At 45.8% G+C, this 16,601-nt stretch overlaps 1 protein-coding gene across 2 annotated transcripts in view; it reads left to right on the forward strand.

The window, feature by feature from the left end:
• The window catches only part of MAP1B (microtubule associated protein 1B), a 101,607-nt gene that overhangs the window by 57,868 nt on the left and 27,138 nt on the right, over positions 1-16,601 (forward strand). Inside the window, exons 1-2 of one of the 2 annotated variants that reach the window (XM_043588430.1) lie at positions 11,155-11,476; positions 14,622-14,704. Coding sequence is in view for 1 of the 2 variants with exons in the window: in XM_043588340.1 (XP_043444275.1) it covers positions 14,622-14,704 (83 nt within the window). In the remaining variant the exon portion in view is untranslated. Of the gene's footprint in view, positions 1-11,154; positions 11,477-14,621; positions 14,705-16,601 lie in introns of those variants that run through there. The other variant, XM_043588340.1, reaches the window with a different exon arrangement.

A 16,601-nucleotide genomic window follows, 5' to 3' on the forward strand; every position in this document is an offset into this window, starting at 1 on the left:
AAGATAGGAGTGTAGAAAGTGATTTTATGCATGCTGATTTTCTTAGGGAAACCTGTTATTTCTCATGGAAATTAAAATCTGGAGATTTTCTGAAAAGCATTTTTGAAAGTCTCCAGTTTATTTGCCTTCTTCTCTGAACTCATTCTAACCCAGAATTTTCGTTTTTGTTAAAAGAAGATCGAAGACAGTAGAATTTACTTGACTGCTTGTCTGAATCACTTCTGCATGGTAGGTTTTGGACCTTTATCCCCAGGAAAGCTATGTCTGTTGGTTCAGAATACATGTATCGATGCTTTGAAAATTCCCCTTAGCCAGATTTTATTGAATTGTATCAGAAACAAATCTCTGCTTGTTAAGTAAATCTTAAACCAACTACATGGCCCTGAATTTATTCCCTGTTTCCTATATCAAATTTACCCAGATCTGCAGAGAGAGTTGTTTAGCTACAATCTTCCAGAGAAAGTCAAGTGTGGTATGGGGACATGTGGGAGTGCCCTTCCCTTGTAGTTGAATATAAAATCAAAATGAAATCTTCCTAACGATGCCCTAGTTTAATTTTTTTTTAAGGAACAATAGGGGTGGCTGAATGGCCAGAGACAAAATTCAGTGTACTTGTGAAAAAAACAAGTTTGGGGCCCTCACTTTGGGACGTTTGGGACGTTTGGGACACTTTGACACTTTGGGACGTTTGGAGGCCCTCATCATGTAAAAAGAACTAGACAATGCTTCCTTTTTATTTATGTAGGGCAGTGAGCTTTCTATGAATGGTGACTCAGGTGTATATTTTCCAGTTCCTGAAAGGTACATCACCTGACTTACTCATTTCTAAAGGCTGAATTTCAATCTACATGATTATATTAAATCCTATTCCGAAATTGCATGGATGGTGTGTGCAGCGACAGGTATCTGTATTTTTAGTTGTCCTATTTTGAAAAAGACCGTTAATATCTGAATGCCTCTAAGTGGAATGCCTGATCTGGGTTCTCTGAGATTTACATGAAAATTGCCAACTTGGCAAGGAGTCCAAATGAGATCTTGCACATGATTTTCACAGGCTTGTGAAAGCATTTTGTTAACTAATACCTTCTAATTTAGTTGGATGCCGTAGCTCATATAGAATTATGTGATCTAGGGACCATTAACCACCATCAGGACTTTGAGGGAAGAGACAACTCTGGGAGTTGGACAGGAGATCTTCCCAGAGGAAACAAAATGTGGGTGGGATCTGCAAGGGATTGATTAGATTTAAGTAGGTATGAGGGCTTACTTTATGACATAGTAAATGGTGTCATCAAACAACACCCTTTATTTAAAGCAACCTGTAAGCCAACTGTCCCACTGGGGTGAAAAATAAATGCAGTGACCAGTTGGCATGAGTATCTGATACACTGAAAATTTCAGTTACTTAGTGTAAATTAAGTGAATACATAGACACTATAAATTACTGGTTTATTTCACGTAAACTTTTAATAGGATAACTCATTGAAGTGAAATGCTATTGGGTGAAATGAAGAAACTGAGTGGCTGAGTTGAAAGTCAAGGTCTTGCTTCCTGTTCATCAATGTGTGATTCCACATGAGGCCTGAGTCAGCAGTGAGCTGGGTTCCATACCCGCCCCTCCCCTCTAAAAATAAGAAGTGGTATGAAAGGCCATAAGAAGGCAAACTCTGTGTATGACGTTCTTAAGAGAATACTGAATTAGTTCATGTAACTGCTTCCTTTGCTCTTTTAATCGATATTTTGCCACTAAGAAGTAGGGTTTGGGTTTGGTTGAGGGAGGAGAGGTGAGAGGCAAAGGCTGTATAGTTGGAGAGAGTTCTTCTGATAAACGTTTCCTGTCTCTGGGCCCACCAAGAGGAGCTGGAACCACCCCATACACAGGGGCTCAGTATCCCCTGTGACAGAATCTCTGAGGACATGCTCAGAGCAGTTAGCCTGTGAAGACTTTGTTGCAATGGTCTTCAGTTTTTAGTCAGCAGGGCTCAAATATCACCCGAGGCTTTGTGGTCAGATGTCTTATGCAGTGCTCAAAAATGGCTCTCTTCTGCCAGTGCTGCCTATTAGAACAACACACAGAGAGTGGAAAAGAATAACGTGGAAATGGCCAGGGGAGACTTAACTTCTCCGTTAGAATGAGAGAAGGGGCACACTAAAGAGGAAAACATGAACCAAGATGTTGGTCCTTCTGGGGCCATTTGTCAGAGCACAGCAAGGGATTGAAATGTGGTGGAGATCATGAAGGACGGGCTAGGAGCCACGAGTTTAATGAACAGACCTTTAAAAATAGAGAGAGTGTGCTGTGGAGTCAGGGAAATGTGAGGAGAGCACCTGACTGAGAGAAGGTGAGGACCACGCTCTGAGTGAAACTTCACTCCGGGTCAGCAGACAGGGCACATAACTGACGGCAAAGGACAGGAAGTACAAAGGAGTCAGGGCTGTGGTCCTGGTGTGCTGAGAATCCCCCTCCGGCCCCAGGACAGGGAAGACCCCAGGTTGGTAAGAACTGAGTGTACTTTTCTGGGCAGCCTGAGCGCCGAGCCGTGACCGGTTAACACAGACAAGGCGCACAGTGGAAATATACAGGTGCCAATTCCACCAGCATGTGTGAATTAGCCGTCTCTGCCTCCGCCTTCTGAACGAGGCAGTATATAAATAAATAACACTAAAACAAACAACAAAAATCACACTTCCCTTGGTGTTGAGGCTTTATGCCAAATGCTTGAAAAGAAACGGCCAGATTTATTCCTACCAGCTGGAACATAGGATGTGACTATCCGCCTTTCCATTACCTGTCACAGATGGTGGTAGCTGAGGCACCACGTCAGCTAAGATCAGATCTCAGGTCTCAGGTCATCAGCTAAGATCAGATCCCTTGAGCCCCATACTTTCAGGTCAGGATCCCTTTTTTTTTTTTTTTTTAATGTTTGTTTTTGAGAGTGAGAGAGCATGAGCTGGGGAGGGGCAGAAAGAGAGGCAGACAGAAGATCTGAAGCAGGCTCCATGCCCACAGCAGAGAACCTGATGCGGGGCTCGAACTCATGAGCCCTGAGATCATGACCTGAGCTGAAGTGGGACGTTCAACTGACAGAGCCACGCAGGCGCTCCCCAGCTCAGGGTCTTGATCTTAAGAAGTAACCTTCCTGGTAGATGACCAGGCTTGTTGCTTTGCCCTAGCCTGATGCCACCACTGGAGGCAGCATCATCCTCCAGTCCATTTGGGACTTTACTGGGGAAAAAAAAAATCGATTCATGCTGTTTCTCCTTGGCCTAGAGCTTAGAGTGTATCCAAGGGGTTCGATACTACGTGTGATATTTGTTATGTCAGCCATTTATAGTTTTCTTTTTCTGTTTCCTTTTCAATAGCCAGGACCAAAAGGACTAATTTGATTTTTGGTTTTAAGGTATCTGGCTTTGAGGGTGAATAGTGTGAAGATTTGGTTCTAAATAGTAACCGATGAGGGTGAAAGGTCGGCGGTTTCCCTGGATTTGATAAATGGCAGGAGTTGGATGGCAAATTAAATGTCAGATAAAACTGTCAGATGATTCCTAGAATCAATACTTACTGGGAAAAGTTTGAGCTTCTAATGATCACATTTGCTCCCAAGGGAAATAATTCTAGCACTATGTTCAGACATTAGGATAGGAATTCATTAAAAGCAGTGTGAGGATGACTTTAAATAAGATCACTTACTACGTTGTTGTTGATCAATAGCGTATTCTTTGATCAATAGTGTATAACACTGACTTGTTTCTCAAAGAAGGTGCCGCAGAATGATCAGAATTCTCTGAAAGATTGCAGAAATGCAGAGTCCCCGGCCCCACCCCTGCCTTCTGACCCAGACTGTCTGAGAGTGGGCCATGCAGATCCACATTTTTATTGCGTTCCTCAGAGCATCCTGGGACATATTACACTCTGAGAACTGTACAGTCTTTGCCCCACCAGGCGGATGTGTCCCAGACAGAAGAAAAAGCCATGCCCGCCGGTTAAGCGATGTGATGCTGCTGTGGCTATGCAGGTCTTGGTATGTTTTGCGTTTGAAAAGCGCCTACGAGATGTTACTGGCTTCTTTAAGGTCTTTGGAATATTCTGTGTCTCCTCTCCTCTCTGCGGAGGTGGATTAAGTTTGCAAATCAAGATGGCATTGCAGGTATAGGTCACGTCCGGGGCTGGGGGTGAAGGGGAGGAGAGAAGGCAGTGGTACCATCACTTTCCTTGTGCTCCATCACCTTCACGGGTTTTTTGCTGCTTTTTATCTGCCCTTTGTATAGTGGTGTTTCCTAAGACTTTTTACAGCAAAAGGCTCTCAGCATTCTCTAAGAGCACCAACCTAAAAATACACTGATGCCCCCCAGATCTGGTCCAACCTATTGCCTCAGCCTCACATCCACATTTCTGCCTGCTTGTTGGACAGAACCAGTGGGAACTCCCATAGGAACTTCAAACCCAGAGGGCCCCAAGTCAGACTGATTGTCATTTGTCTTCTGTCCTCCCTTTAAAATGTCTTCTTAGCTGGGGCGCCTGGGTGGCGCAGTCGTTTAAGTGCCCGACTTCAGCCAGGTCACGATCTCGCGGTCCGTGAGTTCGAGCCCCGCGTCAGGCTCTGGGCTGATGGCTCGGAGCCTGGAGCCTGTTTCCGATTCTGTGTCTCCCTCTCTCTCTGCCCCTCCCCCATTCATGCTCTATCTCTCTCTGTCCCAAAAATAAATAAACGTTGAAAAAAAAAATTTAAAATGTCTTCTTAGCTAAGAGCCTGGGTCTGGACACCGATCACCGGGTTTCCATCCTAGTTTCACTGTGTATTCCCGTGGGATGTTGCTGAACTGCCCAATGCCTCATTTTCCTCATCAATAAAACGAGAATAGGGCCTTCCTCATAGGATTAGTGTACAGATTTAGTGCAATAACCCAACGTAAAGAACTTAGGTCAGTGTCTGACCCAGGGCAGGTATGCAATATATCTTAGCCATTTTTATTATTCATTCCTTTATCAAATATTGATTGAGCTCCTGCTGTGTATGAGACACTACTTCTGACTTCTACTTCCCAAAGGAGACACTGTCAAAACTCCAAGTGTCCCCATTAAACTATCTTCCCTTCAGGCTAGGGCTAGCATCCCACCCATGTTTTAATCTCAATGCTAGTTTATGAAGGTAGCACTAACTTGCCCAAATTGAACTCTAGAAAACTGTGTCCTCCAACTAATTCACATTGTCTTAGTAAATAGGGAATATAGCATCTCTTACAAAGGCCAGGAGAAGCCCAGTAAGATTAAAAAACATTCTCTGAAACCTACTTTGATCTCAAGAAGGTGAGGTCTAATTGTCGAACCATAGGAAAGTGCCATTTTTGAGTTGGCGCGAGGTTGAGATTGGCAATCTCATGGTTTAACTGAACAGTTGGCAGGGTATCTGGCACAGGGCAGGTGTCCCTCAAAACAAAAAGAATTCCCAAACCTATATCCCAAATGCAGGGAGTATTCTATAATATCCTAAGGCAAATGTATCTCAAACACATCTTAATATTATTTTTTAATTTTTAAATGTCTATTTTAGAGAGAGAGAGAGCAGGGGAGGGGCAGAGAGAGAGGGAGACAGAATCCCAAGCAGGCTCTGCACTGTCAGCCCAGAGCCCCATGCAGGGGCCACACTCATGAGCTACGCGATCACGACCTGAGCCGAAACCGAGTCGGACGCTTCACCAACTGTGCCACCCAGGCGCCCCAGGCAAATCTTATTTTTAAAAAATTAGGATTTAGACTCCTAAGACTCCTTTAGACTCCTAGACACCTAAGACTCCTTAGACTCCTAGGTAAACTAATTTAGTTTACCTAAATTAGGTAAACTCCTAAGACAATCTGAGAAGCATTGAGGGGCAATGACAAGAGTGGGGATCAGGAGTCAAATGGGCTAGATTTAACACCTAGTTTTATAGCTTATTTTATTCCTGTGTTGCTGGACAAGGCAGGTAGCTCTTACTAAAACAGCCTGCCCCACGAACTTCAATTTCTGTGTTTGTAAAGAAAGAATGATAATAACAATCTTTGTGATACACCGAAGTAACATGCAAGTCAAAAGATTTTATAGGGGCGCTTGGGTGGCTCAGTCGGGTGAGCATCCGACTTTGGCTCAGGTCATGATCTCGTGGGTTGGTGGGTTCAAGCCCTACAGTGGGCTTGCTACTGTCCGCGTGGAGCCCGCTTGGATCCTCTGTCCCCCCTCTCTGTCTCTCCCCTGCTGCACTCTTTCTCTCTCAAAAATAAACAAACATGAAAAAAAGAAAGGTTTTATAAACCATGCAGTGCATCACAAATGAAAGGTAGTGCTCTTAGTATTTTAGCACCTATTCCCAAATAGAACTGTCTGCGGCAGGCATAGGAATTGCCTTTGGCAGCCATACAAATGCAGTAGTCACTCACCTATGATCAGGCCACAGTTCACCCCTGAGGCTTGTCTTTTTCATCTTTGAAGATAGTGGGGGGCATGGAATTGTCACCAGAGCTCCTTCAGGCACCCCCCCCCCCCTTCCAGTTCTGTGAGATGAGGAAATTCTGATTTCTTATGCCATAGGAGTGACAAGTTCTTGTCACAGGCTCTCTCCTTGGCTGCTGGACTCCTTGAATTTTAAAGGCAGAAGGCATTTCTTTCTTGTGCATGAGGAGCATACGTATTTTTCTTTGTCTGCAGCAGGTTTCGTTTGGGGAACAGGGTACTGGGACCTCCCACCTTGCCCTGGCCCAGACAACCCGGTTCATAGGCCTGAAACACCATCATCAAGTTTTAAATGCGCAAACCAGAGGAAAGTGCTCTGTAAACGGGAAAGTACTAGATAGACGTGGATCTCTGTTTTTGCTGACAGTTGGAGTTGGCTCCCCTGACAGGTAATATATAGCCCTTCGCTAGCGGTGCCTTTTCTTTTTTTTTTTTTCCTCTTCCATTTGTAGCATTCTAAAATCTACCTCGTTGAAGAAACAACTTTCCGGTTGTCGTCTCTCCCTTAGCTGGTGCCCACGTTGGTGTTGCTGTTTTTCCTTAGCTGTTCTCCAGGTAGCCAGGCCTTCATCCACACCGTCTATGGTACTTTCTACTTCTTTCAGCTAGGCCATAAAATAGATTAGAAGAAAAAGGAACCCAATTACTTTCTTCCACTCTCTCCCACTTGTAACCCTTCGTAGCCTGGATTTTCATTCCTCTCCCTTGAGGCCTTTAAAAAAGGGGAAGAGGGGAGAGGAGACCCTAGAAGAATGGGATTTGGGAGGAGAACAATGCTGTAGAGAGGATTGGGAAAGAGGGTAGTACGATGAGAACCCTACAGAAGGGATCGGGCTGTTGCTGCCTGGCGTCCCCGTCCCCCACCAGGCCTGTGCCCCAGTGCGAGTAGTTCCCCAGCGGCTGGAACAGGAGGGGGTGCAAGATGAGGCTCCCTCTGCCACCAGGAGCAGGGCCTGCTGGCCGGCCTGTTGCTAAGGCTATGTCTGCATCTGCATGCAGGGAACGCGGTTAGGACGAGGAGAAAGCCTCCGGGGTCCAGGAGGCATCCCTTATTTGCTTATCTGGGTGGCTAATGGTGGGGAAAACATAGAGCAGAAGACAGTGCAGAACCCGAGAGAAGGATAGGGTGGAAAGACTGGTAAACCCATGAAAAACTAAACCAAATGACAACAAGCGAGAAGAGCTAAATCCAGGAAATGTAGAGGAAAACCGGTATATTCTCAGATTCTATGATAACTAAATTCTGTATCACACAAAAGATGTCGAAGGTAAAATCCTTAAAAAGCTGTCTAATTCCCAAGCAATGATCAACGTATTTAAATTAAAAGCAATGGTTTATGAAGTCTCCTGAACGCGTTTATAATGGAATTCAAGTTCTTACTCTCTTAAAACAAGCGAACCCTCAACATTCGGAGAGCGATGTGACTTGCTGGAACATACATCAGAGGTGAAACAGAAGCAGAGACAAACAAGTTTACTTCCAACTGAAAAGAAACGCCATTTCCAGGAATATCAGGGGAAAGGTGGGAGAGAACTGGGCTCCGACTGTGCAGCAGAAACAAAGAGGGAGTGAGTCTCAGGGTGCGTGTGGGAGGCCAGCGTGCCTGCCGAGGGGCGAGGGAGTCAGCAGGCACTGGCTGACCAGTGGCTGACCCAGGCTGTGTGTTCAAGGAGACTCTTGGCGTCACAACTTGAAGACCTTTCTTTTGGACAGAGGTGGATCGGGAAGGGGGGTGAGGCTGAGAGCTACGTGAGCTGACAAAGGTGAACGATGAATGAGTTGCTTTTGATGTGTGAAGGCCCCTGGGAAATCCAACTCCTTCCAACGTCAGGAGTTTTACTTCCCTGGGGAGGGAAGCTGTGTGGGCTCCTGGCGATGCCTGGCTTTCTGTGTCCTGTGCTGACATTGTTGATCTTTGGGGACCGTGTCATCAGGAGGTACCAAGCCTCCTAGCACCTCTGTTTTTTCTAAAGGCGTCACGGTGGCAGGAACCAGGAGCTGAGCTATCTAGCCTCCCTCATGGTCATGTTCTCCCTCATGTCTCAGGGGATTTCTTCCTTATTTCAGGGAACGGGGTGGCTGTTAGGTCGGGCTCCTCAGCCTTCCTGCATCCAGTTCTGAGCCCTCACGCTGGGGCCCCTGGGAAAGACATGGCTGCTTGTAGCCTCACAGAAGCACCGTGACTGTGTAACCCATGTCCACCCCCTTTTTTTCTCTTTTTCTTTTTCTTGCTTAGACATGATGAGGTGGGATAGAGGGAACACAGGGAGAACCAACAAAGGCTGCTGAGAATGGGCCTCTGCTGCTTGGAGGCTTCCTGGCTTGCCTCCCTCTGAGAAGGGAGCCCAGGAGCCAAGTTCCCACCAGGGCTGGGGGTTAGCTGCAAAGGATAGAGAAGGAAAGAGGATTCACAAGACCTTTGCTGATGCAGGCGTCTCCCCTCTCTCCATACCAGCTCTCTCTCTCTCTTCAGACTTCCCCCAGCTCTTAGCATAGTTGCTTTGCATTATCCTGTGGATTCCTGCAGAAAGGAGGCCTGGATGTTATTCCAAATAAAAAGCTGTTATTAAAAGCTGCTGGCAGACCCATCGGGAAATAATTTTTAGTTCCTGCACTGAGTACCATTCATTTCTTGATTTCACCCGTTTAGCTAAACTTTACCCTGGGGAATGTTTTTTGCTCGTGGGGGTTGGAGGTGAGAGGTTTTCTCTGGGAAAATCCACTTCGGTGAGGAGGTAGACTCAGAGAAGTCATTGCTTTTATTTTCTCTTTCCTTCCTTCCTCCCTGCCTCCCTCCTTTCTTTCTTTCTTTTCTCCCTCCAATGAAAACAGACTTTAACATCAAGACATCCTGTGCCTGTGGCCTTTTCTTGATCTCCCAGCCCTTGCTTTTGGCTAAATAATCCCAGTCCTTTACCCCAGGCTTTCCTTTTCTAACTCTAGAATCTTCTTTAACCCTTTTTAAGATTCTGCTTCTTCAAATTGGAAGTTTTTCTAGTGCTGAATCACAATATCAGATTCCATTTCCAAAAAGAATTCCCTCTGGTTTTCACCTGGGGATGGGGCAGGAGGAGTGAGGGGGTGGAGAGGGGGGAACGAGGGGCAGAGGTGGGTGGGTGCGAGGGCTCTTTGTCTTCCTGGAGGCCTTGGCCCTGACTCTCTCTCCTGGTCACCAGTGCATTTGCACCAGTGAGTCATGACCCTTCTCATTTTCTTCCTTCCATACTGAATAGATATTGAGGCTTTCTTTATTTTCTGTGACTTGCATTTCTAGATGATGCTTGCAAAGTGTTCATTTTTCAGGAAAAGGAAGTGGTAGAAATAAAGTTCTGCATGGTGATCATTAATGGAGATGAAAATTAAACGTTCAGGCTCAAGACATACAGAGCGATTGCCCTCTTATGGGCGATCTGAAAGGTTTCATCATCGCTGGTTGTTATTTTCATCAGGGGCTCCCTCCTCCTCTTAGTGCTTCTCTGACTTTGGATCTGGCATTCTCTCCCTTGCGCAGGGCTCTTTCATTAAGCAGCTGCCTGTCTGCGCTGAGACTGTTGGGGGTCTTGCTCTGGCCCCAGCTGGGACGGTGTCACCGCTAGGCCAGTGTGTTCTAGGACTTATGTGTGGGATATGTCTGGGAGAGAAGGCTCAGCTGGGTGCGAGAGAGAAGGTTCCAAGTCTTATAGGGATTGGTGGGTAGTGGGTGCCAGTGAATTCCGTCATGGTCAACCTGTTCAGAAACCAGGAAGGAGCCTGTATGTGTGTGTTTAGATGGATATTAAACTCTGTGGAGAAGAGACTGTAAGCATCCTACAAGTTATATACTTAGAGAATAACATGTTTGCTTTCAGAGATTTCAGAGTCTCCTGGATATAGTAAACCGTAAACCACTAAAACAGCCCAACCCTTAAAAATGCATAGATTGAAATAATCTGTCAGACTTGGAATGACTGAATAAAGTCCCAGCAATAACTGAAAATTACAGGCTTATGTGAGTCTCAAAGATAGCCTTTGGGAGTGTACGGACAGAGGTCTCATTGTCTGCAAGGACCCTGCTGCTTCAGGGGTCCCCCGGGCCATCCTCTTTTGATTTTACAGACTTCTTTTTTGTCATACAACAGTCCCTGCCCCATTCACCCCAGGATCGAGCCCTCACAATTACAGTGAGTTTTGTGGGGAATCCCTCAAAAGGCTTTTTCTTATCAAAGCAATAAGCAACACAGTCATTCTATCTCAAGCCCCTGCTTTTGCTTCCCTCAGATCGATGCTGAGGAGAGTTGACTATTCACGGGGGCTGCCTAATGGTTTGGCTGTGAGCAGTTTCTGGGGAAGGCAGACTATAATGGTAGAGAGAGAGAGAGGCCACAACCAGGTTGTCTTTCTTTCCTGGGAACTTCTTTTCTGAGGCAATTGAATGAGACCTTTGCAGGCGAGGGTGGTGGCCTCTCCTTCAGAATGCCTGGCCTGTTTCCCAGTGTGAAACATTCCCCAAATATGCAACTTTGCAAGCATCCCGGCCGCCTGCCGCCCGGGAGAGCTGGCGTTCCACTGGGGGGGGTGGGGGGGTGGGGGGGGTGTGCCGGGGCGGGGGCATGGGGCTCCAGCCCCTTCGGCAGCCCCTGCGCTCGCCAGATGCCAGCAAGGCCCAGCCCCTGGTTACATCGTCTGGGGAAAGAATCTGTCCAGCAGTCTGGCTGTGACAAGACCTTGAAGCTTCTCTCTCTCTCTCTCTCTAAATCCCCTCCTTCATTCAAATCCAATCCTATAAAAAGGCTTTTGTTGAAGGAGCAGCCATGGCATCTTGGTGCACGTCTGTGTCACTGCCTTCAGTCTTTCCAAAGATGGACAGAAAGTACATCGTTAGTGAATTCCTGAGCAAACAGGTCTGAAAATTGACTTGGAGGGAGTAGAGGTAACCGGCGGCTGTCACATGGCATTTGTTGGGGCTGCAAGTGAGGAAGCCAAGGAGGAAGAGAGCTGCTCGTGGTTGGTAAGAAGCCCTCTGCCAGGGAATGCCTGGGAAGCAGGGTCCTTGCTGTGTGTCTGGGGAAGGACCTGCTTGAGTGGGCGAAGCTCGGACCGCCCTGGGCTATGGTTGCTTAGATGTGCGTTTGGAAGCTGCGGTTGGCAGAATTGGGCACTGCGTAGATCCCTTTGGAAAGAAAGGGGCTCTGATTCCTTTACCATCTCTTGGGGAGGAAGCCGCTTGTGTGTACCTCGCTCAGGCCTCCCTTTGTGGGTTCCTACAGGATAGAGCCAGGACTGCAGTTCTACCGTGGCATCGTGCTCCCTGCACACGGCTTTGTGTGTCGGAAATAGTCACGTCAAAAGTATGATCAAGGAAATGACCATTCATTTCTCCTTGGTCTTCAGCTTTTGCTTGATTTTGTCTCAGCTCTGTGCTTTTGAACCTCCCCCACAGTCTTTGTTTCAAGGAGGCCACTGATGAAAGGACCTAGAAAGGGGGTGGTTTTCTGGGTTTTGCTGATTGTCATTCTATCATTTGCTTATTCAATTTGATGTTCTTTTGCTTTAGCGTTAAGTGCATATGGCTGTCCAAAGCAAAAACAACCAAGCCAAAAAAACAATGCCCAACAAATTATAGATTTTGGCATTCATAATAAGCATTCTTTCCCATGGCTTAAATTTATTTTTCTCGAAGCTCAGTCCTTCGTCTGCTCGAACTGTGTGCCATTGTTCTGTTTTGGGGTTTCTTCATTTTCAGGCATTTGGAGTAGGATACCACACACTTTTTTTCACCCTCTTTTTTTATGTGTCGGTACTCTGCCACCTTTGACTTTTTTTTCGCTTTTTGCCAATAATCTGTGAATGCTTTCTGGCTTCTTGCTTCTTGAAGCACATCCGTGCTATTACTCCCTTGGCTTTTCCCCTAACTCTCCCCTGGTGCTTACTGTTCTGCCGCGCCTGTTTTTCCAAATCCTGCTTCCAGTTACCAACCCCACAGAGCGGGGCAGCTGGGGGCTGTACAGCCAGGTGCACCAGGTGTAGGTCCTCACTCAAACACTCCCTAGTTGCGTGACCTGGGACTAGTTAGTGCTCCTTTGCAGACTTCTTTGTCCTCAGCAGTAAAAGGGGACAATCACAGTACCTCTGTCAAAGAGCCCTCCAGGTGATTAAATGAGTTAGTACTGGTGAGGTGCTTAGACCTTAGACTGACATCATTATTGTTTAGCTTGGGCTTCTTCTATTTCTAATGAAGGGTTTATTGAGAGATATTAGCTCTTGGGAAAGAATGGAGGAGAATGGGTTTGATGATGTGATGGCGGTATTTCAGTATGTTTGTTTCTATAGGACTTCTGGTCCTTCATGATATAAAGGAAGAAAATCCCTGTGGACCCTAGACTGGTTTCTTGAGGTACAATTCACATGTCATACAGTTCACCCATTTAAAGTGTACTGTTCAACAGTTTTGGGTGTACTATTAATTTTAAGTTTTGGTAAAATACATAATTTTGGTAAAACACAAAATTTGCCAGTTTAACCATTTTTAAATGTACAATTCAGTGACACTAGTTACATTTATAATGTTGTGCGACATCACCTCTATTTCCAAAGCTTTTTCATCACCCCAAAGAGAAACTCTGTGCCTATTAAGTAGTAACTCCCCATTCCTTCTCTCCCAGCTTCTGGTAACCTCTGATCTGCTCTCTGACCCTATGAATTAACCTATTCTAGATATTTCATGTAAGTGGAATCATACAGTATTTGTCCTTTTGTTCTGGCTTACTTCACTCCGCATACTTATTCCAAGGTTCATCCATGTTGTTGCACACATTGGAACTCCACTCCTCTTTATGCCCGAGTAATATTCCATTGCCTAGATATACCATTTTTTGTTTATCCAGTCATCCATAGGTGGACATTTGGGTTGTCTCCACCTTTTGGTTCTTGTAATAATGCTGCAGTGAACATTGGCATACAAGTATCTGTTCAAGTCCCTGCTTTCAATCTACCTCGGAGTGAAATTGCTAGATCGTATAGTAATTCTATTTTAGCTTTTTCAAGAACTGCCCAGCTATTTTTCTGGAAAGCAGTTGCTTTTTGATCATTCTCTATTCTTGTATTCCTCTCCTTTGGTGTTTATTTCTCCCAGATTTCACTCCATTCTGTCTTGTCACCCAAGTTTCCTTATACTTCCAAGCAGCAGACATATTCTTGTCTACCCTCCAACGACATGTTTCCCCTCCATATGTCTGAGGGAACACCACTCTTTTCTCTTCCTCATCAACTGGTAGAGCATATATAGCTCACTGTGGCCACACATCCACCTGGTCACTTGTTGTCTAATTGTCCAGGAAAGGGGAGAATATACGTAGACGGTCATCTACAGGCCTCAGTCTACTTCGACTGGAGATGGTTTCCGACACCCAGATGCCCCTAAAACCTTTAAGGTGTGGGAAATCAGTGACGTGGAGCCAGAAGCCCTCTAAGATTTCAGTCCTCCTTAGGCTCCTTCACCCCTGCAACACCTTGCTTTGTTTTTCTCCATCAACTTTGCTTGTCTTTACAGGCAGTTTGACCACTCTGTCCGGCCGGAGAGTTGTTCTCCACTCTTCATTTGCTCACAGTTTCCCCACTTTTCTATGAGCAAGTGAATTAATTAACGAATACTCCAACAGCCTGCAAGCCTGCCTCAGACAGCCATTCTGGTTGTTGGGTAATTGTTAGCTGGGGTTTCTGGATGTCATTCATCTCACAATCGGGCTCCTAATTAATCTCCGCACCATTCTCACCAGAAGAAAGGCCGATGCGGAGAAACATCCCCAATTACCATGAGAAAGGAAATGTCAAGAGCCCCGTTGAGTTTTCCTGGCATCCACCCCTCGTCTCAGATGAAAACCACCATTAACGCGCTGAGGCAGCTTGGCGGGCAACCCTGAAAACTCGAGGGTTGTGCGAGCATGAGGAGCCCCAGACACCCTGACCCAACTCTGGGAGGAACCTGCAGGGTCCGTGCCCTTGTGTAGGAACACCAATTGTGTTTCCCAAGATCGCGTGGAGAGTCTTGGGGCTGCGTGCCCAGCAGAGTCTCTGCTGTCCCTGCAGCCAGCAGGGCAGTTTTAATCTGGAAAAGCTAAAGGTCTCCCCTTTTGTCTGTGTTTTTGTGTCTCTAGGACAAAAGATCCTTCATCACCGAAGTGACGTTTTAGAAACAGTGGTCCTGATCAACCCTTCAGATGAAGCAGTCAGCACTGAGGTAAGCATCTGGCTCTGCGGGGTCTGGGGCAGGGCCTCACGCGGTGGACAGAGACCACCATATTGGAAGGGCAGGGGCGGGTGGGGCAGAAGAAGGACGCAGGAGAGGAGAAGTTCTTTACCCCCAGTCAGCGGCTGGTTCTGTATCTGATTACCATGCCAGACTGCCCTTCCCGATGAGGACAAGGTGGAAGATGCTAGCCAGAACTAGAATACTTTGTATAGGCAGGGGGTTATGAAATCTTGGGTATTTATGGAGGGTGTGCTGCCGGGATAGTGTCTGGCTGGGATGTAGCAGAGGGTAATAGACTACAAGCCCTCAAACCAGGACATTCAGCACACAAATTTGGAGAAAAATGGTATCTTGAGGCAAACCCCCATCAAGCCATTCTGCTCCCCCTCTAATCACCACTGAAAGGAGGATACATGGCTATCAGGAGTATAGCCTTTGGTGCCAGACTCCCTGGGTTCTGCCACTTTTTAGCTGGTGGCCTTGGGGAAGATTATTTATTGTCTTTTTGTCTCAGTTTCCATGTTTGTGAAATGGAGGTCACAACAGCACTTATCGTGTTGTGATTAGAAGTATCAAACGCTTAAAACAGAGTGTGTAACCACTGAAATATAAATGTTGGTTGTTCTTATTAATATTATTATTACTATCATTCGAAATCGTTGCCAAAAAGAATAGCTGGGTATTTCAGAGACTACTGGAAGATAAGAACTTGACTGAAGCCAAGAATCCCTGGCCCCCTCCAGGCCGGAGGAATTGATCCATCTCCATTTCCCACTTCTTTTGTTACAGTTTAGTACTTTTGAGATTGGGTTGCTTCTTGGACATTAAAGTTGCCATAGTCCCTGGGGGACCTTCATTATCCACAGCATCTCTTCTGCTCATGCTTTGAGCCTATTTTTAAAATTTGAGAAATAATCCACATACCATAAAATCCATCTTTTAAAGTGTGCAATTCATTGGTTTTTAGTATATTCACAAAGTTGTGTGCTCATCATTGCTGTCTATTCCAAAACATGTGTGTCGCCCCTCAACAGTCTGAAACCCATTAGCCAACAATCCCTATTCCTCCCACTTGCCAGCAAGCACTAATCTACTTTTTGCCTTGGTGGATTTGCCTATTCTGAGCATTTTGGATAATGGAATCATACCATATTCTGTATGGCTTATTTCACTCAGCGTAATGTCTTCAAGAGTCATCATATTGTAGCATGTATCAGTTTTTCATTTCTTTTTTATGGCTAAATACTATCCTACTGCATGGATGTACCACATTTTGTTTATCCATTCATCAGTTGATGGACGTTGGGTTGCTTCTACTTTTTGGCTCTCATTATGTAGACTATTTCTTTCTTTTTTTTTTTTTTTAAAGATTATTTATTTATTTGACAGAGAGAGAGAGAATAAGCAGGGAGGAGCAGAGAGAGAGGGAGAGAGAGAATCCCAAGCAGGCTCCACACTGTCAGCACAGAGCCCGATGTGGGGCTCGAACTCACAAACTGAGATCATCACCTGAGTCGAGATCTAGAGTTGGATGCTTAACCAACTGAGCTACCCAGGTGCTCCTATGTAGACTATTTTCATCCCCCTTCCACTGGCTCCAGATCAGCAGGACCTGTTTGACCGTCCATGAAGGTGCAAGGTTGAGGCACATAGCAGGGTAGTAGTCTCTCTGTGACTAACAGAATCAGGAAGTAAAGACAACTTGAAATGGAAAAGGAAAAATGAGGAATTTCTTTAAGGAATTCAGGCTTGCTTGTAGAGCACATGGAGCTGGAACAGTTACTTCAGCCCATGTGTGTTTCCTTAATCAGAGCTTAGGGTTCTTGGGGGCCATGGGTCATATCCTGTTTACTTTTATATCCCTCCCTTGGTGTCTAGCATGCTG

Source organism: Prionailurus bengalensis, chromosome A1, assembly GCF_016509475.1.
Source record: "Prionailurus bengalensis isolate Pbe53 chromosome A1, Fcat_Pben_1.1_paternal_pri, whole genome shotgun sequence".
In the NCBI taxonomy this organism is placed as follows: Eukaryota; Metazoa; Chordata; class Mammalia; order Carnivora; family Felidae; genus Prionailurus; species Prionailurus bengalensis.